The sequence below is a fragment of the Arabidopsis thaliana genome, chromosome 5 (genome assembly GCF_000001735.4).
Source record: "Arabidopsis thaliana chromosome 5, partial sequence".
In the NCBI taxonomy this organism is placed as follows: domain Eukaryota; kingdom Viridiplantae; phylum Streptophyta; class Magnoliopsida; order Brassicales; family Brassicaceae; genus Arabidopsis; species Arabidopsis thaliana.
In genome coordinates this window covers 5,144,610-5,169,921 of record NC_003076.8, presented here as the reverse complement: position 1 = coordinate 5,169,921, position 25,312 = coordinate 5,144,610, and the positions used below count along the sequence as shown (strand labels likewise).

The window sequence follows — 25,312 nt, the reverse complement described above, 5'->3', positions numbered from 1 at the left end:
AAGCCCTAAATTTTGAGCGACGATCGATCATCAAACTTCGAAATATTCAACAATGACGCACGCAACTGGTCTTGTCTAATACTAACGGGCTGGGCCAAAGGATCTGATATAAGGCCCAATTATTCTTGCGCGATAAACTTCTGTTTCAGGGGACGGCCCAAGTAGTCTTCCGAACTAAGCTTATCTTCTTTCAGGAAGTTTCCTTTTTTGTTGTTGCATGATCATTTTCTATCTTTATCTTATCAAAAGATAATAATCTTATCATTCACGATGAGTTATTCTAAGCATTTCGACAACGAACTTCATAATTGCACAACGGATAGTTTTAAGTAAATGAATGATATTTTTAATCATCTCATTGATTTCAGAAAGATCCTCCTCGAACTATCCTCACTGAGAATGCAGAATAATTAACAAGATCCGCGGCCTTTTGAATAATTTACTTTTCTTCAAGTATATCAAACTTGGCTTCTCTATTGGGTGAAGAGGGTTTGGTGGTAGTTGTTTGTCTTCTTTTTATTTCTCTACGTATAATTATTATAAAATTATACTCTTCTTTTCCAAATTTATGTATATAATTATAAATCTTTGTTTACAGCATCATCTTCAAATATCCATCATTTAATTATCTTCTGACAAAACAACAGAAAAACAAATAAAACCCAAACTTTGGTACGTAGTTAAACGGTTTAAAAAGTGATACCAAAGAAAGAAAATAGATAAGATTAGAGGCAGAAACTTGAAGTAATGTTTTTCTCGATCAGAACAACTCATGATGGATGATGAGTTCTTGGATCATCTGTGATAGAAGAAAAGTCTTGATCCAATTCATCCATAGACGACGGAGAAGAATATTTGTCATGTATGCCTCCTCCAAGCTTCTTCATGGATGTGATAACCTGACGAAGCTCCAAGTTTTCTTCTTTAAGACTCGAGTTCTCTTGAATAACAAGATCATTGTTGTCGGAGACTTGGTTAAGCTTATCTAAAAGCTGGTGGTTCTCGCTTCGAAGCCAAGCAACCTGTGAGAGAAGCTCATCTAAGTGTCTTTGCTTTCTCATTCTTGATCTTCTTGCTGACTCTCTGTTAGATACCATACGTCTTTGCTTCCTCTCGTTGATGACGAAGATTTCTTCAGTTGCGTCATCGGAAGTTGTGGAGTTGTTGCTTACCGGAGATTGTAGGTTGAGTTCTTGAATTTGAGGGTATTGGAGGATATTGAGGTTGTTGTTATTGGTTGAAGGGTTTAAGTTGTTGTAGTAGTTGTTCAAGTTGAAGTAGTCTTGTTGTTGCATGTTGTTAAGACTTGAGCTATCATAATTTGGCTGCATGGTCAATTTCTCTCTCTCTCTTTAGAACTCAAAGAGGGTGAGTTTAATGGTGGAGATTGGATGAGAAGGAGTGTTTATACAGCTGAGAAAGGCATACAAGTGGACCACAACTTTTTTTGCAAATTGGTGGCTTTCGTGACATTGGCTTAAGAGGGTTTTGCTTTTTAAAAAATAATTTAGATTATGTCGATATAAGACATAACCCATTGGCTATGGACATAATTTTTTTTCTTGTAAATGACTTACTGAGAGAAGTTTAAAAAAGTATTTACACGTTGCTGTGTAAATCTGCTATGGCTACTTTGCTGTTGTAAAGATCGATAAACATGTTGGTTAGAAGTCCCCATACATATATTGTATATTCATTGGTTGTCCATGCATGAGAATGAGACTTGGGAAGGAATTGAATGCTTGAATTTTATAGTAACCTTGGCTTCATGGCTTGTATGCATAGATCATAGTGTATCATATTCACATAAATTATATATGGATGTGTATATATGATGACACGTGAAGGTGCTACTTCATTATAGGATTAGTTTAACAACCAAGTGGTGGCATCTTGTCGTGTACATGTGAGTAGCAGACTAACAGGGCCATGGCCATCTAGTGGTATCTCTAAACGATACACATACAAGAAACATGATCATGATGTTCATGCAGGACATGAACTGGAAAAGGTTTCTATATCATGTTCATGCATTATGATGATAATGACACATAAGGACTTGGGTACCATATGTACATATATATTGTGGATAAAATCAAGCTTTAGATCAATGTTATGTGCTTACATCAGAGATAAAAAAAATTGTAGTTTTTAGTTGTGGGGTTTTCAAAATTATTTTAGTTTCGAAACACGATGCTTTTGTTAGCCAATATATAAAGTGGCGATGATGCCAAATAAGTCAATTTATAAAGTATATATCTTTTTCTAAATGAATTAGTTCTAACATCTACGTAAAATTAATCACCAATTTCTCTTCTTCTTCCTCTTTAGAAAAAAGAAGAAGATTATATATCTATAGGACCTTTAAGATTTGCTTCTCTTCTTTAATTAATTATTATATTGATTTCTGCATATATTAGGTCCTAGATAAACTATAAAAAAATGTGGTCTTCTACTATAATACTAATATCACACAGACAGACGTAAACAAAAATAAAGCAAACCTAAAGACTTAATAATTAATATATAAATGTTAGTAATACAATAATTAATAAATTAGAATTTTACCGAAAAAATGACAATCTTTTCCTATTTTTTCCACACACAAACATGGCATACCGAAGTTTCAATATACATTGTATACAAAACCCAAATCTACAGTACTTAGTAACCCATTGATTATGCATGATCTCTTAACCAATCATCCCATATCATATATAGTACTAATTAATCTTAGAGATATGTGAAATACTTGTTTATTCTTGTCATTGAAAACATTTCCAGTCTTCAGTCCTTAGCGCAATGGAAATACTCGAACCATGCATGGTCTATTCACATGATTCATCCTTTAACCCTATTTATGGTTTTTTGTTTGTCTCAAGTGGTATGTTTTTATACTTATAGAATCAATACAAAGAAGATCATATTGATACAAGAACAGAATTATTAATTCAACTCTTCTTTTATTATATATAGATATATGGTCAAAGACCACTATTTACAAAAACAAACTCCTTACTTGCACTAGGAAAGCAAGATGTGTTAGGCAGGCTTGCCTTGTCGTTTTATGATGTTCATTACAAAGGCTAAGGCAGAGGCTATAATACAATTGAGGAGCCGATGACTCAACAACCACTTAAAACAATACCTTTTATTTAGTTTAAAACCACACACACTTGTATAATGATCATTGATTAGTGATTACAAACTAAAACCAAAAGAAAATTCATTGATTTAACTAACTAACTAAGTTATAAAATGAGCGAGTGTTATCTCTTAGTTGGTCAAGATTAAGAGAATAGATGTCTGGATTTTTATATAACGATATCAAACTTTAGGAAAATCGTTTTTGAGTTTTGTACAATTAATGATTGGAGAATTGAAAAAATCGTTTTTTTGGTCTCCTCTTTTCTTTCTTGCTACTATTCTACTATTAAAAACATATCTTTCTTTAAGATAAATATAACCAAAAACTTAGGCATGCATGGGTTTATAATAATCCATCCATAGAAAGGCAATGTTAATTAAAAATATGTGCATATTGATATTGGTCCTCTTTAGATAGACTTTTTGGGTGTCGACTGAAAGTTATACAATAATGGAGCTTGTTTATTTCAATAACTAATTTCGGGTTTTACTGATGCACCTTACTATTTGAGGAAACCACATATATTCAAGAAACACTATAGTTTATGTTGAACATGTGTAGTATAGTTTTTTTTAATTCATCAGACTGGATATTCATTTGGCTGTACTTGTTGATCTCATAGATTCTCATCTGGTGACTTTAAAACTACTTTATAACTTTGTAATGTGAAATTCACAACACCTAAAAATATTTGACTGACTTAAACTTTGAAATTCCCTGTTGATGCATAATATGGCAAATTAGAATAAAATAGAGTGTGCATATCACTGTGTTAGTCAAACGAAAGGCAAATACACACCATCAAGTCATATCATTTAGACAAAGTCTATTTCATCTTTATTTCAGTCTCATGTCCTTTGCACGGTTTGTTCTTCTTCCACAGCCTCAAGTTCTTTTTCTTATTTTATCATTTTCTACTTTTTTCCAATTTGCTTTTTCTTAGTGTTTCCTTTTCTGATATTCTTTTAGTATTATTTTTCACTGGATCATAAACTATAAAGTGTTTTTGAATGTTTCATTGTTTTGGTCCCATCAATGACACTACCACCTGAAATTGGCCTACCTTGATTTTTCATTTTTTTTACCAAAGAATTCCCTTAGATCTTCTATTCTGTTAAGAAATTTATAATTTTGTGTAACTGTAATTTAATCTAAATAGTACATGCCATGTAAATGTTGTCGTATCTAAACATGCTATTCTAACTAAAACAAAAACATATAACTTTTGTCACATTTTTCTAACATATATATTATATTTTGACTCGTTGGTAATTGTTCTTGAAACTCTTTTTTGGTCAGATTATATTCATCGGCCTCTTAATCTTTAATACCATATGAGAATTCGAAATTCCACGATCTTCTTTGTTAAGCAAACTCCAAAAATCATCAACATATTAATTTATTGTTATAATGTTTTTTTAATGAAAAATGGATGATGTCATGATGGTACACCTGATTGGTGGATTAAGGATAAGCCAATCACCAAATCAAAGTCTATTGTATCATCACACCTTTTACGATAATTTTTATAATTCTACACCTTTTGTTTTTATGAAAATATTATAATTGTATATCCATTTTATACTATGGTATTTTGTTTTCGTACCTTTAAATAATTCTATCCAATTTGCCAAATTAAGAATACTTATAAATATGTTTTAACTATATATATATATATATATACCTAACTTTTTATTAATATTTGCGGTGTAAATTTGATCTCTTGTTTAAATAATCTTTATCAGATAATCAAATATTACAAAACTACATGATCTATTAAATTATTGTATCTTAGGCACGACCGTAGTCCATCATTTCTCTAATTTAATAGAAAGATATGGAGAAAGGCCAAAACAAATATGCTAAGATACTTGTAAACTTTACTAAGGTCTTGCTCCACTAACCACTATTACTGCCAATTTTTACAACTATATATTGCCAGTCCTAATCATAATAGTTATGATTATGCTAATAATTTTACGAATTCTCAAATAACCCACTTATCATTGCCTAACTGTGTTTTCCTTTGTTTATTTTAGTTCTTTTTAGTTTTTAAAAAGAATTAGTGTGCTTATGTTTTGTATATATCAAAGCCAGATTTTACAATTTGAGTAGGAAAACGAACTATAAGATAACAAATTTTACCCATGCAAATTTAATCACACAACACAATCACAAGTTTACCCCATGAAATTATTAGTCTAAAATATGATTTACGTTGAATTTTTAACTTGATAATCTTGTCTAGTTATTATTGGTTGAGAGTACGTAGTTGATGTGCATTTTGGTCTAGAAAGCTTAATGTCCCTTAAGGAGAAGAGAGAGAATCCTAAGAGACAAGAAGACAAAGTGGGAGAACGTCACTGAAGACTCGAGCGCAAATGTCAATCCCAAAATGATTGAGGTAATAATTATCTAATGAAAACATTTCAAATGGTGTGATGAATTTGTTTTGATGTGATGTTATTCACCCACTCCAACTACATTACGTTTTATTTTGATTTTCTTATACTTTTTTCATTGCAGTTCACTTATTTAATCCGTTTGTACTTCGAAACATATCCACACAAATAAAGTTTTAAAACGTCACAAATGTTTAGTCATTTAAAGATATACTGTATATAGCTTTGGTAAGATGAGTCTAAACTGAGGAACATGGAAATTCTTGCCAAATTCCATATACTAGATCATTTGCAAGTAGTTAATTGCAACTCTCTATGGTTGATGTGAACAACGTAAATGACGCACAAGGTTTAAAATTAAGATTTCATAGAGGAGCTTATAGTTTTAGAAGTTAAGAAATTTTCTGTGTGGAGTATTTGTTACATCGAATGAGACAAGAGACATGATTATCGCATATGAGAGGATAAGCAAATAGTGTTGAGCCAAATGGGTATCCAAGAGCCAGAAAAAAAAATTAAAAAAAATCTAAGATTATTAAAAAGAATTTTTATTAAAAAAAATCGACACTCAATGTTTGAAGTTTGGCTCTTTAGAAATGTAGAGTCACTATAAGAGAAAAGAGGGAGCCACTGCCAGTGAAAATGACTTTTAACTTTAGTTTTGTTTAACAATCTTATTGCTAATGGACTTTCGGTTCATATTTCAAGTAGTTAGTGAAAATGAAACATGAAAATATAAATAAATAATTCAAAAGCTTTTAAACAACTAATTAAAAATTGACCTAATTGGCAAAATTCAAACGCATGCGAACAAAAAAAATTGTGTATAGAGTATGGTCGTGTGGATACCCAAATACACGTTCATGTGGAAATTCTTAGTATTTGTAGCTTCCAAATAAAACCAAATTACACCAATTTAAACTAGAGATTCTTTAGTGGACTAAAAGGCCCGTACTTTGGATTAGATCAGGTCCATATGAGACCCATTCCCAGAAGACCACGTTTAACCGGACCAAATCCATCGTTTTAATATGTTTTTGGTTAACCACAAGGTGGTCACAGACTCACATGACTTGACTCTGGATCCGCCGGATTCATCACATCAGACAATGGATTAGCCCCATGGCAACAACATCTCATCTCTAATTGATTCAAATCCTAGATAACACAAACGGTAAAAATAACATGATTGAGCTTTTCACTTTCTTTCACGTTTTACAGTAGAATCTTGCGCTGTTAAAGCAACAAAACCACATCCGAAAAAAATCATATTTAGAACTAATCAAAGTCGGATCAACAATTAAATATAACCTCTGACTGCAATTACCTGCAAAGTCTAATAAGATTAATGAACCTAAATAACTTGCAAAAAGATATGGCTAAAAAATGTATGCTTCCTATTATCTAGAACCAATATGTACATCATATCAACGAGGAACAGATCGTTACTGATTAGACAATTATCGAAGATATAACGCACAGTTACTCCTTCTCTACCCGAGCATCGACTCCCTTTCCAACCCGCCACTACCACGCCTTCATGCTCTCCTCTTCCTTTCATACTCCAGATCATCAGTAGGAAGCTCATGCCGACAAACCGGGCAAGTATTCCTTATCCCCAACCAAGGTATTATACACTCTCCATGATAGTAATGCTTACAAGGAAGCCTCTTAACTTTCTCCTTAAACACAACCTCATCTTTGCATATCGCGCAAACAATGCTCACACTGCTCAATTCTTCAATGGTAAGCTCCACATCAGGAAGACCATCTACTACACTTTTGGATGCAGGAGGAGTTCCTTTGATTCCAGTCTCGTTATCAAACATTTGTCCTATGATAGCATTGTAATCCATAGGAGCATATCCATCTACACTATCTAGCCAAACTTCAACATCCAAATCCATAGGAGCAGAGTTTGTCATGTTATCGTACAATAATATTTCCCAAGCATCACTATAAATGGATGCTGCAAATTCCATTACTACTTCGTCTTCTTCTTCTTCTTCTTCTCCCTCCATACTAGCATAGGCAGGTTCTTGAACCAAGTGGATAGCGTTATTGAAATTCTCCCATTCCAATACTTCATCAACCACCATAGCTTCCTCTCCAAAGAGATTATACTCAACAGGAGTAACACCCCTACCAACTTCGACCCCAACCCCACCTGAATCACCAGGTAACTGACCCGAACCCGACCTTGAACCTAACCCGATTCCAAGCCCTAAATCTACATCCTGATCCCAAATATTGAAATAACCTGGAGTACTAACCCTCTGATTCGAACTTACACAAACCTCACGGACCGTGTCGACCTCGTACGACTCTCGATCGAAGAAATCGATGAATTCAGGTTCTGCATACATAGAATCCGATCCAGAATCTGAATTCGACTCTAGAAACTGGTAATATGTATTGCGAACGCCGATTTCCATCTGATTGGAGAAACTCATAGCTTCACAATCCGGTTGGTTACCAGATCGAGAAACCTCCACGTTGGTTGAGCTACCACCGTCACCGCCTTCTTCTTCCTCTGCCTCAACGTTAACGTTAATAGAACAACCGAAAAGTTTCGCCGACGACATTGCTGGAGTTTTCGGGTTCAGAGAGAAAAGAAAAACAAAATTTGACAAGGTTAAAAGATTCGTATCTCTCTATACATAAAAAAAGATTTTAAGATGATCACATTATGACGTGTATCGTCTCTGTTACTTTCACTCGTGGGCTGGGCTTTACGATTATGCCGTGGAAAACTTTGAAAAGGAAAAAAGGAAAAAGAAAAAAGTAACGCCGTTGCCGGGGATCGAACCCGGGTCACCCGCGTGACAGGCGGGAATACTTACCACTATACTACAACGACTTATTTGCTCTTCTTTCTGTTTTATCGTTAATGAACTTGTTTGTTATACAATTTGTTTGCTGCTTAGGATCAAAAGTTAATGATACTCCATGATTATTGTTTTCCTCGTTTATGTATCAATCATATTGCCAATAAAAACTGGAAATAATGATGAAAGATTCATAGAAAAGTGTTACTGATGAAAACTTACACATTACAAGGTTTTTTTAAATAGTCTCTAACAGATCTGAAGAATCCAATAGAGACTTATAAGTTGTTTGTTGTAGAAGTCTGCAAAAATGGTGAAGTGCTAGGATCAAAAACGCAGAACTGTGATAACAAATGTTTAAGAAAAGAAAAGAGAAAATCTTTTGCAAACAAAAATATAAAATTCTTGTGTAAACATTCGCCCTATGATGTTGAGGCAAAATCTTCTGTTGTCTTTTGGCGTTTGAGCTCTGGCTCACCCTCGATGATATCTTCTTCGGGCTCTTCTTCTTCTTCTTCTTCTTCTTCGTCTCCTGCTTCTTTATGATTGTTATTGAGATGACCGTTTACTGCTTCATGACCAAGAAGCGATACATGTTTGCTTGTGATTGTACGACCTGCCCTTATCTTGGGACCCCAATGCTTCTCTGGGTTTGGTAGAAACCGGGCTACTTTCTTCGCCTGTGCTTTACTAAGCGAACCGACGTGGCGCGAAAAGTCAGCCTGTCCGAAAGAAAGCGGTGTTTAAAGATTCAAGTTTGGAACTTTAAATATATAAACAATGAATGAAGCATTACAACAATGGCTTAGTGAAAGAGAGACCTGATGAGATGGTTCTTTAGATAGAATCACACTTCCAGGATGTTCAGGTGATTGCGGCTTTATGGGATGATTTTTCACCTACAATCAAACAAACGAGTTCATTCATTATCAATGAGGAAAAGAAATGACATTCAAAGCTTGTGCCTTTAGACTTAAATGGTTGGTTTACCCAGCACCGCATGATGTCCCAGATAATCTCCATTGGAGCATCAGTTTTAATCCCAAGCGGGTTCACATGGGACCCAGAGACACGGTACTTTGCATTGATTACCGCTGATCGAAACAAAGCAGCTGATGGTGAAGTACATTTTAGCGTTGCAGAGAGACTATGCAGGCTCAAAAAGAGAGGAACATCTGGCAATTCCTGGAGACAAGCCAAACATTTAGGGATTTAGAGAAATTGATCAAAACCAAAAACTAAAGCTATCAGAGTGTGGAGGAGAGTTTTGCCTCTGAGATTGTGGTAAGAACAGCGCAAATTCGGTCGTAAGCAGGATATCTGTCTTTCATGGATTTAACACCGTTTAGTATCGAATTCACCCATTCTTGATCGTGGATTGGAGCAGACCATATTGGTCCACCCATATTATATTTCTTTCCACAATGAGTGCAATCCTGAGGAACAACAGGACCAACTCCAGGTAGATATCTCACACTGTTATTCTGTAAGAAATTATAGAAGAGGATTATCAGAAAAGGCAGCTTTCAAAAACTACTAAACTAACATTGCAACGAGACAGCCACAAAACCTTAGGGAGAGATCTTCCAACAGACTGAAGATGAAAGGAATCACAACCAATGCATTGGTAGACATATGAGAGCTTTAGTGGAGTATTCTTCATTGCACTCGCCGAACTGCATTTCATAAAGCTTCAATCTTTACTTCCCTTTAATTGAGAGGAACAGTTTGAAAAGAAAGGAAAACTCACGTGTAGACGCGGACAAAAACACGAACGTAGAAATCCATTTGGACCGATAGAACAGGAACAATATACCGCTTGTAGCGATTTGCATGGCTCTGCAAATAAAAATATGACCAAAGTCAATATATCAAAAACAAAAGCTTTTTAGAAAAGAAATACCAGTCGAGCATCTTTAAAACAATCAAAGCCTGGAAGATTTGGCGAGAGTGAATCAATTCAACGGTAGCAAAAAATTACCTCGATGCTGGCGAGGAGGATCCTCAAAGCCATCTCATGACAATATTTCCCTTTCAGTGGATAAGAGCCATATCTAACAACAGACAGATTTAAGACATTCAGACAAAATCAAAGATATTTGTTTTCAGAATAAGGTAATGAAGGAGTAAAATCTCACTTGGAATAGCAGACCTCGCCGTTAGCTCCACATAACACTGCCATGTCAGTTGCTGTACACATCAGCAAACCACCATCGGCAACTGATTGAACAGCTGAGTCAAGGAAAATAGACGGCGCACCATATGGGTCAAGATCAACCTAAGACATCACTGAACCAAGTTAGTTATGTGATCAATAAGATGAAAAGATTTTGCAAAAATTGGATACTTACCACATCAAAATCTTTTGGGTGGCTGAGCATGTGAACACGAGCATCAGTAAGATGTGACTCCACCTTTGAAGTAGACATCAAACCATTGAACTTAATGTTTCTCTGGCAGGCTTCAACCGATGCTTTAATAGGAAAATGGAAATACTATATTATTCTGGGATGTTAGGACGAAAGAAAAGTAGAGTCTCGAACCTCTTCACAAGCACAAACGTTGAGAAGGAAAAAATACCTGGGTCATTATCTAAAGCCACAACTTGACCAATTCCTTCAACTTCACGAGCATACCTCAAAGCCCGTAGCCCTGAAGCTGACAGGGCCTATAAAATAAATAACACAAGAAAAAGTTATCAACTAGAAACGCATAATAAGCAACGAAATAAGAAAACAAAAGTACAGCTATTACAGTCATAAAGGAAAGAATATAGGTAAACCTCAAGCACTCTTGGTGGTTTGAGTTCCCTTCGTGCAGATTCATATGCGGTCTTAGCAGCTTCCTTTGGTCCATCCTGAGTTGTTACTTCGTGTTCTCCATTGGTTTTTCCATTATCGTCACCGTTTTCAGTAGGAGTTTCTTCCTTGGAAGTTTCAGAGACATCCTTCTCAACCACTTTCCCAGATGATCTAGCTCTTTTAGATAACATAGCCTCATGCTCTTGCTTGCGTTTGATTATAAATGCCCTTAGCACAGCAATAGACATGTCCCTATTGTTAACCTAACCATAAAACAACACGCAATTAGTTTAGCTCACACTTATATCCATATGGATTCACACAAGAGAACATAATTGCTAAGAAGGATTTGGGATCAGTTGCCTTCAAATTTCTCACTAACACAAGCATGACACTAATCCATAACAAGAAAAAAACACTAAATTTGAAATCTTAAACCAAGATAAAATGCTCAAAACTAATACTTGATCAATCCTAAGATTGCCCTTGACATAATTCAATCAATTATCACCAAAGAGGAAGAACCTTTGCAGAAAATCAAATCATATAGCAAACCTGAGCTTTGTTGAAGAAGACTTGGTTCTTCTTGTGCATAAGAACCTCAGCTTCTCCTTCCTTAATGACAGTATAATCATTGAGATCCGTTTCCATTGCTGATCTCAGATTCTTCTCTTTAGGAGCAGAGGATTCAGAAATTGAATTACCAACACGAATCTGAAACCCGAATGGCAAATCACAAAGCTTGAATCTATAGATATGTGAATAAAGATGTCGAAATTTAGCGACTGGTTTGAGTGAAGCTTGAATAAACCCTATCGCTTCAAGCTTTGTTGCAGTTTCAGAGAGACACAAAGGTGAAACTCTAAAGAGGCCGTACGGGTTTGGAAGCGAGTAACGGAGTATACTAAGTTGTTTAAACCCTACAAATCGTTTGGAGAAATTCATTTATTTAACTTTGGGATACAAATTGGTGAAATCAAAAGATACGGGGTCAAAATTGAAATTATTAAAAGAAGGAAAAACAAAAAAGTGGCCTATACAGGGATCGAACCTGTGACCTTCGCGTTATTAGCACGACGCTCTAACCAACTGAGCTAATAGGCCATATCTGATAAGCTCTAGATATGTAAAATATTTACCCGTTTGAAATAAATTCAGGATATCATTATCATCAAGTTAAGAAGAAGGAACGAGAGAAGAGAAGAGAAAAAGGAAGACGACGATGCAGAGTTTAACGTCAAACGAAGTTGCGGGTTTGGCAGTTGGGGCTCTGCTTCTTGGTGCCACCATCGCTGCTCCTAAAGTTGATGCTTTTATCGCTGCTTCTCAGAGAAGGTAATAAAGCTTTTCAAGTTCATTACATAAGATTTCTGAAATTCCACAAAATCCAACTTTTTGCTCAATCTTTCATGTTCTGAGTGGAACCCATGTCGTGTTATATCCTGTTTTGGATTTAAACCGTGTGGATTTGTTTTGTTGTTATGTGATAATGATGATGCTTGTAGTAGCTGCTTAGAATTGCAATGAGCTGCTTGATTTTAATCCAAGAGGGTTTGATTTAAACTATTTTTTCATCCTTAAGAGTTTCTTTGTGATCTGTAGTTTGGAAGGATAGATTCTGAATGAAAAAAAAAATCCATTGTTGAGTTATGTTTTTAGTTTCAATCTCCAATGGATTACATTTTTTTTCTGAGTTCACACCATGTGAAAGTAATGGTTTTCCTGAAATTCTGTATTCCTCACTGAAAGATCTTTTGATTTTTGAAATATTCAGGTATTGAATCATTCTTGATCTTGATTATGGATTCTGAAAATCTGACCTTTGTAATGAGACATGATCTTAAGACTGTTCATTGTGGTTGCTGACGGCTATAAGAAATGTTCTAGAGTGTTGTATGTCCATGGCTGAATGACATTAGACTTGTTTTTGAATCTATAACTTGCCATCATCATATGTTTCTAAACACAAGTTTTGCAGATCTCTTGGCATGTGTCGAAAATGTGGAGATCTTAAGAATGTAGCTTGTGGCCGTTGCAAAGGAACAGGAACAATCAAATCAGGAGGATTCTTTGGTTTCAGTGACTCATCAAACACAAGATCAGTGGCTTGCGATAATTGCCAAGCCAAAGGTTGTTTCCCTTGCCCTGAATGCTCAAAATCTTGACCATTTTCTCGGTATTTTATAGTTGTTTCATCTTCTTGACACTATGATAAGTGTAATCGGTCCATTGGTAATGGTAATGTTAAAGTTGAAGAATGTCTTGTTTATTCGAGAAGTCTCTTATTCCAATTCTTGATCTGTTACTGCAAATAAGGCACTTTGCTTAGATGTACCGGATGCTTATGAATTACTGAGTAGGTTAACTTTAACCGGGTTTTATCGTCATTAAACCGGAGAAATTCATCTAGTAACCAAATGCTCTGCTGGACCTTTCTTTCAGTGAGCAACTATAGGTGGGTTTTTGGCAGTTGATGTACCATAATTGGTGCAAACACACATTTTTCTTGAATTTTTGTTTAACTTAAATAAAGTTACTTCGTTTTCTTGTTTTTTTTAATATGAATAAAAAAAATCAACCATAACTGATAGTAGGTTGGTTATCTTTATCAAAACAAATAAAGTTAATAGGCAGAAAAATAATTGTCTATAGAATCAATTATGAAAATGCCATTTTTTGGGATGGCATTTGTGGATTTTGCCCTTTTTTTAATAGTTTGTGAATTTTGCCATTTTTCAGGTTACGTGAATGAATATACGTTTTATTCATTATGTTTGGGTTTACTCGGTTGTGGTTGTTCTTAGGGTTTAGTATTTTGTGTAAACTACGTATTTTTACCAAAAAAAGTCCGAAATCCATATATTTTTAAATCTTAGAAAATGGCTTATCCGTAAGATTTTAGTAAAAATGGCAATTTCAAAAGATCTCTATAAAAAATGGCAAAATCAACAATAATCCCTTGTCTATATGGTGGTATTTCTGCTAAAAGTGACTTATGGGTAGATTTTTTAGCTTCATAGATTCTTTGTCGAAAAAAAATTACTTTGTACATTTTAGTGGAGTTATTTAAATTTCCCAATTGAACAAAACCATATATTGATGAAATTCGCAAATGCAATCCAAAAATAAATATGTTCCACTCTTTTGGTTAGCTTTTAACTAAAGATGCGTTTTACTTTATGTAAGTGGTTGATCTTTTGGCAATGGGGGACAATGACTATACAATCTAAGAGATCATTTTAACGAATATCATTCATATTTCATCCTCTTCTTCAAATTTCAGTTTCACTAATTAACCACGTTTCAATTGTAGTGTATCGCGAGCTGTAAATATTATCTAATTTATGTTACATAATCATAACTGTAATCTTTATTAGACAAAAACATATATACCTCACTGCAAACACCTTCAAACATGGATAACTTGATTTAGGCATACAAATATTATTTCTCATTTATTTGATATGACCTATATTATGTGGCTATTTTATCAGTTTTAGTGTTTTTTATGATAATTGAACCACTTAAATGTTTATCTCATTTTTCAATTTATTTTAAACTGAATTAAAAAGTAAGAAAGTATGATCCAATAAGGCATCGACACATGGAAACCCATTTTAAGGTAGAAGATGCTTTTCTGCGGCTTCTGAAAACAACTAGAAAATGATATGATACGTTGCTTTCATTTATTGTAAGTATTATTTAGTTTTAATTCACGCGCTTCATATCCAGCTGCAAGACTACTACAACTTGCAATTATGAGACTCTCGTTAGAAAATTACCAGGTATAATTTAAAAACAAAAAGAACTAGAATATATTGGCAATTATTTGAAGTAAGAAAATATGAGATTCTTGACCGAGTTGTTAAACTATCAAACCCAAAAGTTTTGGTTAAAAAATAAGCTAGTACTATGTACATATGTTTTATGTTGAAAATATATTAAACTGTATGTAAGAGGGAGTGTACTTTCATTTTAGATATACATTTCCAGCTAGTACGAGGTCTCTATATATAAACTTTCTTAATATCGCTAAACAAATTTTACTTTCAAGTTTGTAATGTGATAAGTGAAAGACCGTATATACATACACATGTTAATCAACTGATAACCTTTGTGCCTCGTGTGTCTAGTTACTAGTCAACCATCAAACGTGCATGATGCTGTTTTTCTTAGAGTACTATTGTTGTGTTATATATAACTAAACATAAACAATTTGCTATTATGATATAAACATAGAATTTTCAAGCAATGATATGTTTAGATGTTTTGTATAAATATTCCATAAATAGTAGACACCCATATATACACAAACATGAATTCTACCTGAGGAGAAACACATAGATGTTCAAATTAAATAATAACCCTATAATGAAAACTCTAAAGTAAGTAATACGAAATAAAAATTTATCCTTTAAATAACATATAAACATATATATACAAGTTTAATTGGTAATTGTATCACAAGAGCCAATTATTTGGTGACTGTATCACACGTGCTTAAAGAGAGCGTGGGAATGAAAGTAAAGAAGAATAAAGAAGCAGAGAGATGGGCTAGAAATGAGAAAACACACCAAACCCTAACCTCACCCTCACACATTTCTTATCTTTTGCTCTCAATAGATTCCATTGATTCAAAACAAAATTTTCATTAAGATTTCACAACCTCCACACACTTCCAAACACAATTAAAGAGAGGAAAAAGAATCAATAACCCTATAAATAAAAAATCAGACAAACAGAAGTTTCCTCTTCTTCTTCCTTAAGCTAGTACCTTTTGTTCTTGAAATTAGGGTTAATTTCTTTTTTCCAAATACCATCAATTCTCCAGACCATAAAAACTCAAAAAGATCAGATCTTTCCTCTGAAAAAGAGATACCCAACTTATGTTTTTGTGTGTCTGTATATAGATAAACATTACATACCCATATTTGTGTATAGACATAAAAAGTGGAAATTAAGGTAACAAAAAGAAATGGGAAGAGGAAGAGTAGAGCTGAAGAGGATAGAGAACAAAATCAACAGACAAGTAACGTTTGCAAAGCGTAGGAACGGTTTGTTGAAGAAAGCTTATGAATTGTCTGTTCTCTGTGATGCTGAAGTTGCTCTCATCATCTTCTCCAACCGTGGAAAGCTCTATGAGTTTTGCAGCTCCTCAAAGTAAACAACTCTCTCACTCTTTATCAGTTTCTTGATTGAGTTTTTGCTAGATCTGAGCTTAGATCTTTGTCTCAAGGACTTGTTATATATAGATCACACGATCTTGATTTCTACGAAGTTGAGTTAATTAGATTTCTTGATTTCATTTTCTAGGGTTTTTTTCCAATTCTTGAAATTTAAGATCTGGTTTTTTTGTTGTCAATGATTTAGAACTGTGAATTTTGTAATCGAATAGATTCCAAATCCTGATATGCAATCTGAAAAGTTTTATATAATTAATATATGTCTGTGTGATTGGAAACTTAAAAGTTGTTCACAGATTTCTATGAAAATTACAAGTATCCAACGTAGAATGATAATATATGGTTACATGCATTAACCATTTGTTAGTTCATCATACTTTATGGTGGTTAAAACTTCAAACGCGTGTATATCTGTGAAGGCTTTGATTGTTTGTTTTTTCTTAAAAACAATGTTTAATAGATTTTTAATTATATGTTAAAATAGTTTTGCTTACATGCATTCAAGAAAATATAGCGATTAATTCCTTTTTTCAAATCACAATTTGTGAATCAAACGAAAACGTAAGATATTGCTTGCAAATGATAGGATTGAACTATTGATATTTGTAAATATAAATACGAAACTTTACGTTTGAAAGTTGAAACAATCAAATCCAAATCAACTCGTATATAATCAGATAAATAATGGAAACAATCTTCAATTTTGATGGAAGAATACTTTAAAACTTGAAGAGCTTTTTTTTTATGGTGATTTATAGGTTTAGATCTCCAAAGTCAAGTATGATCTTTTTAATAAACTCTTATTCTCTCTTTTTGAGTTATTTTCAGCATGCTCAAGACACTTGATCGGTACCAGAAATGCAGCTATGGATCCATTGAAGTCAACAACAAACCTGCCAAAGAACTTGAGGTGTTCTTAATTCAAATACTATTTTAGATTCCTATCATATCATTTCAAGAAAGATCTTTTTTAAAAGTTTGTTTTCGTGAAATATTTCAGAACAGCTACAGAGAATATCTGAAGCTTAAGGGTAGATATGAGAACCTTCAACGTCAACAGAGGTACATATCTGTCTACCTCCGTATATTTACTCAATTCTGTATCCATGTAGATTCATATTTGTAGGTGTGTGTGGCTTTTGTTGGTGCAGAAATCTTCTTGGGGAGGATTTAGGACCTTTGAATTCAAAGGAGTTAGAGCAGCTTGAGCGTCAACTGGACGGCTCTCTCAAGCAAGTTCGGTCCATCAAGGTATCTTTATACATGGAATCAATGATTCAAATGAGATTAATTTGTGTTGTTTAATTATAACTACTATGGTGGTATGATGATTGTTTGCAGACACAGTACATGCTTGACCAGCTCTCGGATCTTCAAAATAAAGAGCAAATGTTGCTTGAAACCAATAGAGCTTTGGCAATGAAGGTATAATTACAGAATAAATGCATTTGGTGCCTTGCGATCAATCTCTTTCACAGAGTTTAAGTTTCTAAACATTTTTGGAAACATCTCTAGTTTTCTTGTTTCTGATTATAGTCTTTTGGTGAAATGTAAATGTTTAGCTGGATGATATGATTGGTGTGAGAAGTCATCATATGGGAGGAGGAGGAGGATGGGAAGGTGGTGAACAGAATGTTACCTACGCGCATCATCAAGCTCAGTCTCAGGGACTATACCAGCCTCTTGAATGCAATCCAACTCTGCAAATGGGGTAAATCCTTTGCCTTAAACAATCATCTGCAAATCAGCTTGTGTACTTCACTACTAAGATTGTACTTATATAAGGTTCTTTAGTTACTTGGTGTAAAGAGGATCATCAATGTGTGTGAACCTTTTAAGTTGCTGTTTTGGTGATGATGATGATGATGACAGGTATGATAATCCGGTATGCTCAGAGCAAATAACTGCGACAACCCAAGCTCAGGCGCAGCAGGGAAACGGTTACATCCCGGGGTGGATGCTCTGAGAGTCATGTGCTGTGTTAAAGCTCACCAACAAAAGATCTTTTATATATATAAAAGTATAGACACAAGACTTTGGATTTGTAGACATAAGTGGCTATATATAATGGTCCTGAGGATCTTCAAGACATTTGTATCTTTTGGGAATCCTTGCTTATATTAAGAATTCAAATGTGTGGAACTTGTTTTAACACTGAACCATGACACTGGTTTATTATCATGTAATGAGAAACATTTGGGTTACAATGTGATCTCTCCTTGACCCAAATACCCAATGTAAACTATATGCCAAAATACAAGCATCACATATATATTCATAAATTCATAAAAGGTTAAAAGTAATCATACAAAATGATGTAAAAAGTTTCATGCCTTGAACAAAACACTGCGCCAAAGGCAAATCCTAAGAAACATGTCAGATTCCTGTGTGCATCTGTTCTGCTGCTGCTGTTGTTTTCTCTCAAGAGGGTTTCCTCAGAACTCCATAAGCCAAACGTGCAGAGAGACGTTTCCTCATTTCCCCATCATATACAATATCATATATTGTTAAAAAATATATTCACATCTCTCTGCTGCCTTGTCAATCTCCCCAGGTCCGGTCTAGGCAGTACAAGACAGGATCAATGGCAACAAGTTACGGTGTTTCGTGGAACTCCATCACCTGCAAATGAGACGAATTCACAGCAGAGAAAAAAATATTCTTTAGTCAACATGAATGAGAAATAATTCAAATGTTCTGAGTTTCAGGAAGAATGATTAGCCATATTTGTCATAGACAAGACAAGTAAAGATTTTACGCATGTGCTTCTAGGGTTGTTGTACATCTTTCATTCTATTGATCTCTGGATCACTCGTCTATTTACGCGTGATGGTGTCTGAGTCTGACTCTGAAACACTAGTAAATGAGAAGCCGAAAACTGGCTTGGAAGAACATGAAAAGTGTTTACCTTTCCACAAACAGGGCAGTTTTCACTTCTCTCCATCCATTCATAAATGCAACTGAGGTGGAAATGGTGAGAACACTTTGTAACAATCTTCGGGTTCTCTGATATGTATTCTACAAAACACACGAAATAATCTGATACTAAGCTTCTTTGAAATGCATTGATCCAAGAAAAAGAAAAAAAAAGATGAAAATGAATACCTTCAAGACACGTTGGACAGACATCTTCATCATCAGATGTTATATACAGGCCTTCGTTACTAGTAGACATTGTCCTTGACTGAAGAATCCTCCGAGAGGATCTAGAGAACTCTTCTTTGGAATCTTCACCAGAGATAATAAGCTTGTTAGCCCATTTGCTTCCTTCCACTGAGAAAGACTCAGAATCCACATCAGCATCACTTCTTAAGGGCTCAGCTTCCTCATGAGAATGACTTGAACCCTTATCGCGTCTAGAAACAAGCGAATCACGCCTTGACCGGAAGTATCTTGGATCAGCGTCATAAGGCAGAGGCCTTGGAGTAGAATGGAATGTATTAGACATAAAGTTATCATACGAAGTTGATGTAGCTATCGATACATTAGTAGCCTGTAAGGAGGATGGGAGAGAGCGGGTTTCGCCTCTTCTGAATAAAGAGATATACTGCAGAAGAGATCAAATCCGAAGCTTCAATGAACTCTCCTTTATTTCATATAAGTAGCAGGTGAAAAGTAAAAACTGCAAAAAGAGCATTACCAGGTTAAGGAAGTTGTTAACAAGACATCTCGGGCATGGGCAGCTTCTGTTAACAGAACTACTTGGATTGGGGTAATCCTCAAAGTCATCGACCCCAAAGCAAGAAGAAACACAGCCCATCTCCTTCTCTTCTTTCTTGAAATGTTAGTTCCAATATGTTTTATAAGTCAAGAACTTGGAGGCAAATTGCTTTGAAACTTCTAGGAAACTCCTTTAACCTTCACTAACAATGCCAAATCCGAGGCGTCTATTTACAGAAACTCTCCAAACATTTCACCAACAATCAGCTTCTCTCGTTGATTCATTCTCTCAAATTTCACCTGTAGAATGATCTGATCACTGTTTGGACTGTAGTTTTTTAAGGGAGTTTTAAACCTCTTCAATTACTATCCAAAACTCATCACAACCCCCAAAACAATCCATTATATTATGAAAATAGTAAAAAACTAAAGATTTATTGCCAGCATTGACAGTAAGTAACTTTAAAGCAGAGAGATTCCCAACAAGAGACATCAAACAAACATTCACCAAACTCAGTACAAAATTGTGTTTGGTCAAAAAGAAAACTCGAGGCTTCAATTGGGGATATACAAAAAAGGGCAAAAGTGGTCAAAGTGAAATGCAAGCAACTAACCGATTAAAAGTTGAAACCTAATTTAGGTAGATAATCCCTAACAAACGCAATAAAACAGAGAAACTTATAATAAAAAAAATAACCCACTTGATATCATTACACAACAAAACCACAAGTTGCTTTGCTTAACTCAGAATAATTGTTTTAAAACAGAACACAAAAAAAGCAGAGAAAATTTACCAGAAAACAAAGAACAACACTTTGGGATTGTACTAATCAGAATCGATCAAACCCCATTATCCAATTACAGAAGAAATAACGAAGACTATACCTTTTGGCGAGGAACTCAATGGGTTTTCAATTTTGATCGGACTCGACCGAAGAAAGAGAGAGAGACTGAGACAAAGAACGAAATTTCATTTAGAAAGAAAGAAAAGGAAGTTGAATTGCTTTATTTGCAGATTCTCAGGAAAGTGAAGTTGGAGGAATATTTTCCCTCACTTTATTTCCAAGTCGTCAGCGAGAAGAGAGATTGAAGGAAAAAGTGAAGGAGGAGGAGTAGTGTGTTCAAGTTGGTGTGAAAGTGGGTGGGCGTTGTTGCTGGACGCTAATGGAGGACTCTCTCTATACAATTTAAACCAAACTTTTTTGGTTGATTCTCTTATTTTATACTAGTTGATAAAATTATTTTAGTTAATCAGACATTACATATTTTAATGATTTTGTAGATGATGACATTAGGATAGGAAGATTTTATTTTAGAAAAATAATACATTAGAGATTTGCTATTCAAAAGTAACAAAAGCAAAAATTTGGGATGGAATTTTTCCCTTGTTTTTTATTTTGGTATTATCGTAAACAGATACTTAATGTTTAACGCATTATATTAATATAAAATTTTATAATCGCAGATTATGTATAACTTTTATAACTGAAATAAAAGTACATTTAATAAATTAGATATCTACACATAAAATAACATTGCATGACGAAATGTTACACGTATTAAAATTGTTAAATGACAAAAATTAAACAGCTTATATTATGAAACAGAGTGACTATATGCCAAAATGCATGGCAATAATTAAATCACAAAAGTAAATTTGTCCGTTTTAACCTATTGTTCATTGGACAAAAAGAATTTTATAAAACATTTTTTTAAATTATCATCTTGTTCACATCCATTGAGTCATATATAGCGCTACTAATTACTAATCTTAGTTCTATCATCTATGTCTCAAATTTGACAATTTACTAAATTTGAATTCAACCAAACTAATTTATGAAACTAAATTTATGAAATTACTGCAAAAAAAAATCATCTATCATCTAGTTATTTAATATATCGAAAATATTTAGTTAATTTTCTGTTTTTATATAGTCAAAATAATCTTCTACACCCACAATTAATCCATCAAGAAGTTAAAAGACCAATTGTTAGTGGACAATAAAGAGTCGGGCTTTTTATGTCACTTAGCCCATATCAAGGAATGGGAACAACCAAGTTGTAAACTACAGTTTGGGTTAATTTGATCTTGGCCCATTTTATTATTTAGTCCTATATTATCTAGAAATTAATGATTTTTAGTTTACAATGTTTTCATATTTTTTCAATATTTTTTATAAAGTTACAATATTCCCTAGTCTATCTATAATCCACCATAGTGTTTGTTTGTTGTTTTTTATGTCGTCGACTAATAGAATTTGTTTATTCTCATGAAATGGTATTTTTTTTAGCACATACGGCGTTCCTGATTAAAAAAAAACACAAAAATCAAAAGTTAAAATATGAAAATTCGAGAAGAACATTCAGAGTCTTTAATACCATTAAAAAACATTCACATTCTTTAACTCATTTTATTTAATTTTTTGTCCCTTATCAAGAATGAGTATGTATGTAGTACTCTATAAGAAGACAGAAGTAAGAATTGGGTATATATGATTGTGTGGACATCCTTAGTGTCTCGTGAATCGACAGAGACTCTCCAACTGTATTCCCTTCCCCATTCTCATTCCCATAAGCCTTCACTTTCTTAAATTGCATGTATTGTTTCCTCTGTTAAAGAAAATAGAAACTATAACTTACTTAAGTCTAGTTATCAACTTTAGCCTCACTGGCTATATGTTTCTCCAAATCTATAAACAAATGTATAATAAGCAATGTATAAGTTTCTTAGAACAATTATATTGCGAATTAATGAATCTCTGTAACCTCTTCTTACATCTAGTTTGGATTACCGATTAGAAATATGTAAATCCGTCCATGATAGACTGTTACTGATATTAGTTAACTATCAAAATCATCACCACAGTAACTAATCATCTATTCTCGGATGTTCTAAAAATAAATATTTCGATGTAATATTGACAATTAGGATATCCTTCTAACAATAATGATTGTAAATGTCATTCTTTAAAAAAACATGGATGTAGACTATACTATAAACATCAAACATGACAGACAGTGATTCACAGTTTGGAAATGAAAACATCATGTCATGTTTTAGTCTCATCCAAAATTCAGAATGTAAATAAGGGAAAGATGATGATAACAGATATTTTCAACACAAAAGTATCTCAGATATGTTCATCTTCGGAACCTTTAACTCAGAAAAAAAAAAAAAAATCATATGTGTCTGAATTTTTTTAGTTTTAGCAACCCCGCAATTCAAGAAACAATGATATAACAGGTTTGGTATTTTACTTTGAACGTGTTTTTACCGTGTACTGTTCGATCAAATCTAATCGACACGCGAACGTGAATCCAAAATATTAGTGTTGTCTTTTTTCTCACCTCTTACTATTTTTTACAATAATTCAGCTACTGAGCTGTAGAAAGATAGGGTCACAAGACATTATAGTAGCTAGCTTTGTAGTTCGATTTTGTATTTTTCCCATGATTCTTATTAACATGGCAAAACAAAAAGAGATAAGCTTCACTCATCTTTTAACAATCTCTTCGTTTTTCGTGGCTCACTCATCTTCACACCACACTCCTATATATATACCCCCTCTTTCCTCCGATAGTGAGAGATAGAGTCGATAATTATGGAGAGAATAACGACCTTATGGTTTTGGTTTAGTCTTATGATTTTCTTAGGAATCTCTATCAATGGAGGTTTGTCTCAAGGACAGCAACATGTTATGAAGAAGACACGTTCTTCTGCAGTTGTAGTAGGAACTGTCTACTGTGACACTTGTTTTAACGGCGCCTTCTCGAAATCACCCAACCACTTAATCTCAGGTCTGGTTTCTGATTTTTGTTTTTTTTTCCTCTTGCAGTCTTGCTCGTGTTTTCTTGGTAACACTACTTGGAAAATAATGTTTTTTGGATTCTAGAACAGAGCACTCTGTTTTGGAAACTTATAGGGTTTTTTCTTGTTTGTGGGTCTAAAATCTTAGAAAGAATTATGAAAAGTTTTGTGGATCTTGTTGCAGGTGCTTTAGTTGCAGTGGAATGCATTGACGAGAACTCGAAACCGAGTTTCAGACAAGAAGTGAAAACAGACAAGCGCGGCGAATTCAAAGTGAAGCTACCATTCTCTGTGAGCAAACATGTGAAGAAGATCAAGAGATGCTCTGTGAAGTTGCTAAGTAGCTCACAGCCTTACTGTTCTATAGCTTCGTCTGCTACTTCTTCTTCTCTCAAACGCCTTAAATCAAACCATCATGGAGAGAATACTAGGGTTTTCTCTGCAGGGTTCTTCACTTTCAGACCCGAAAACCAACCAGAGATTTGTAGCCAAAAACCTATCAATCTCCGCGGTTCCAAGCCTCTTTTACCGGATCCTTCATTTCCTCCACCGCTCCAAGATCCTCCTAATCCTTCCCCTCTCCCAAATCTCCCTATCGTTCCTCCTCTTCCAAACTTACCTGTTCCAAAGTTACCTGTTCCGGACTTACCTCTTCCTCTAGTTCCTCCTCTTCTTCCACCAGGACCTCAGAAATCAGCTTCCTTGCATAACAAGAAATCTGATTCCTTGAAAGACAAGAAAACCGAAGCACTAAAACCCAATTTCTTCTTTCCGCCAAACCCGTTAAACCCGCCATCTATCATCCCTCCAAACCCGCTCATTCCTTCTATCCCAACCCCTACTCTCCCTCCAAACCCGCTTATTCCTTCTCCCCCAAGTCTCCCTCCAATCCCACTAATCCCTACTCCCCCAACTCTCCCTACAATTCCGTTACTTCCTACTCCCCCGACTCCTACTCTGCCACCGATTCCAACAATTCCGACTCTTCCACCTCTTCCGGTTCTTCCACCTGTCCCTATCGTGAATCCGCCTTCACTACCGCCACCACCACCTTCTTTCCCTGTTCCGCTCCCTCCGGTCCCTGGACTCCCTGGCATCCCTCCGGTCCCTCTTATCCCTGGAATCCCTCCGGCCCCTCTCATCCCGGGAATCCCTCCTCTTTCACCTTCCTTTTCTAGTCACCATCAACCCTAAATTAGCAATCCTTTCCTTACATTTCCAATTATGTAATCTATATGTATCATCCGCTTTAAATTGTTACTTTTTTCCTCTGCATTTTCACTTGTTGGCTTGTTGTCATTTCAATAAATATTGTTTACTATGGAGTTTTTATCTTGCTGCTTTTGTTACATCAAAAGTCAATTTAAAAAACAAATGGCCCATTTTGACTTCATTAAGAGATTCGGAAACTTTTTGTAACTATCTAAAAGAATAAGTACCTTTTCGTAATTATCACATTTGTTTTTCTATGGGTGATTATAT

The 25,312-nt window shown here is 34.6% G+C and overlaps 7 protein-coding genes, 2 long non-coding RNA genes and 3 other non-coding genes across 17 annotated transcripts; 5 read left to right on the top strand and 7 right to left on the bottom strand.

The window, feature by feature from the left end:
• The first annotated feature begins 14 nt into the window (after positions 1–14).
• On the top strand, positions 15–223 carry AT5G02465. The gene has a single exon (NR_142603.1). It is a non-coding gene; the product is annotated as an other RNA (long non-coding RNA).
• Positions 224–556: 333 nt separating this feature from the next.
• Positions 557–1,728, bottom strand: bZIP3 (basic leucine-zipper 3). Its single transcript, NM_121588.3, has one exon. The coding sequence runs from the start codon at positions 1,329–1,331 to the stop codon at positions 771–773; it is 561 nt and encodes a 186-aa protein (NP_197087.1). The 5' UTR covers positions 1,332–1,728; the 3' UTR covers positions 557–770.
• Positions 1,729–6,726: 4,998 nt separating this feature from the next.
• On the bottom strand, positions 6,727–8,198 carry AT5G15820 (RING/U-box superfamily protein). Its single transcript, NM_121587.3, has one exon. The coding sequence runs from the start codon at positions 8,133–8,135 to the stop codon at positions 7,089–7,091; it is 1,047 nt and encodes a 348-aa protein (NP_197086.1). The 5' UTR covers positions 8,136–8,198; the 3' UTR covers positions 6,727–7,088.
• A 140-nt stretch (positions 8,199–8,338) lies between these two features.
• On the bottom strand, positions 8,339–8,410 carry AT5G15815. The gene has a single exon. It is a non-coding gene; the product is annotated as a tRNA-Asp (tRNA).
• Positions 8,411–8,558: 148 nt separating this feature from the next.
• Positions 8,559–12,081, bottom strand: AT5G15810 (tRNA (guanine(26)-N(2))-dimethyltransferase). Its single transcript, NM_121586.3, has 12 exons — positions 11,735–12,081; positions 11,161–11,442; positions 10,959–11,046; positions 10,730–10,851; positions 10,517–10,656; positions 10,360–10,432; positions 10,129–10,217; positions 9,949–10,054; positions 9,650–9,862; positions 9,369–9,563; positions 9,200–9,277; positions 8,559–9,100 (listed from the first exon to the last, which is right to left on the bottom strand). Exons 1-12 carry the CDS (start codon positions 11,828–11,830, stop codon positions 8,801–8,803), a joined length of 1,782 nt encoding a protein of 593 aa, NP_197085.3. The 5' UTR covers positions 11,831–12,081; the 3' UTR covers positions 8,559–8,800.
• A 128-nt stretch (positions 12,082–12,209) lies between these two features.
• On the bottom strand, positions 12,210–12,283 carry AT5G15805. Its single transcript has one exon. It is a non-coding gene; the product is annotated as a tRNA-Ile (tRNA).
• Positions 12,284–12,376: 93 nt separating this feature from the next.
• Positions 12,377–13,678, top strand: AT5G15802 (chaperone). The gene is made up of 2 exons (NM_180496.5): positions 12,377–12,514; positions 13,158–13,678. The coding sequence occupies exons 1-2, from the start codon at positions 12,402–12,404 to the stop codon at positions 13,342–13,344; spliced, it is 300 nt and encodes a 99-aa protein (NP_850827.1). The 5' UTR covers positions 12,377–12,401; the 3' UTR covers positions 13,345–13,678.
• A 1,990-nt stretch (positions 13,679–15,668) lies between these two features.
• On the top strand, positions 15,669–18,588 carry SEP1 (K-box region and MADS-box transcription factor family protein). Of its 2 annotated transcripts, none has more exons than NM_001125758.2 (7): positions 15,669–16,339; positions 17,191–17,272; positions 17,363–17,424; positions 17,514–17,613; positions 17,704–17,787; positions 17,925–18,073; positions 18,202–18,588. In NM_001125758.2, the coding sequence occupies exons 1-7, from the start codon at positions 16,155–16,157 to the stop codon at positions 18,326–18,328; spliced, it is 789 nt and encodes a 262-aa protein (NP_001119230.1). In that variant the 5' UTR covers positions 15,669–16,154; the 3' UTR covers positions 18,329–18,588. The 2 variants fall into 2 exon arrangements, with proteins under 2 accessions (NP_001119230.1, NP_568322.1); NM_121585.4 differs by having other exon boundaries at positions 15,758–16,339; positions 18,235–18,588.
• Positions 15,754–16,202, bottom strand: AT5G02455. Its single transcript, NR_142602.1, has one exon. It is a non-coding gene; the product is annotated as an other RNA (long non-coding RNA).
• AT5G15790 (RING/U-box superfamily protein) lies at positions 18,489–21,200 on the bottom strand (the record flags this gene model as incomplete). 5 transcript variants are annotated; one of them, NM_121584.4, is made up of 6 exons in its annotated part: positions 21,078–21,195; positions 20,908–20,972; positions 20,003–20,322; positions 19,468–19,909; positions 19,271–19,380; positions 18,489–18,984 (listed from the first exon to the last, which is right to left on the bottom strand). In NM_121584.4, exons 3-6 carry the CDS (start codon positions 20,120–20,122, stop codon positions 18,958–18,960), a joined length of 699 nt encoding a protein of 232 aa, NP_197083.1. In that variant the 5' UTR covers positions 20,123–20,322; positions 20,908–20,972; positions 21,078–21,195. The 5 variants fall into 5 exon arrangements, with proteins under 5 accessions (NP_197083.1, NP_974785.1, NP_001331489.1 ...); NM_203056.3 differs by having other exon boundaries at positions 20,908–21,199; NM_001343424.1 differs by having other exon boundaries at positions 18,958–18,984; positions 20,003–20,972.
• On the top strand, positions 20,564–20,757 carry AT5G02445. The gene has a single exon (NR_142601.1).
• A 2,263-nt stretch (positions 21,201–23,463) lies between the features above and the next one.
• Positions 23,464–25,293, top strand: AT5G15780 (Pollen Ole e 1 allergen and extensin family protein). Its single transcript, NM_121583.4, has 2 exons — positions 23,464–23,820; positions 24,015–25,293. Exons 1-2 carry the CDS (start codon positions 23,625–23,627, stop codon positions 25,022–25,024), a joined length of 1,206 nt encoding a protein of 401 aa, NP_197082.1. The 5' UTR covers positions 23,464–23,624; the 3' UTR covers positions 25,025–25,293.
• The last annotated feature ends 19 nt before the right edge of the window (positions 25,294–25,312 follow it).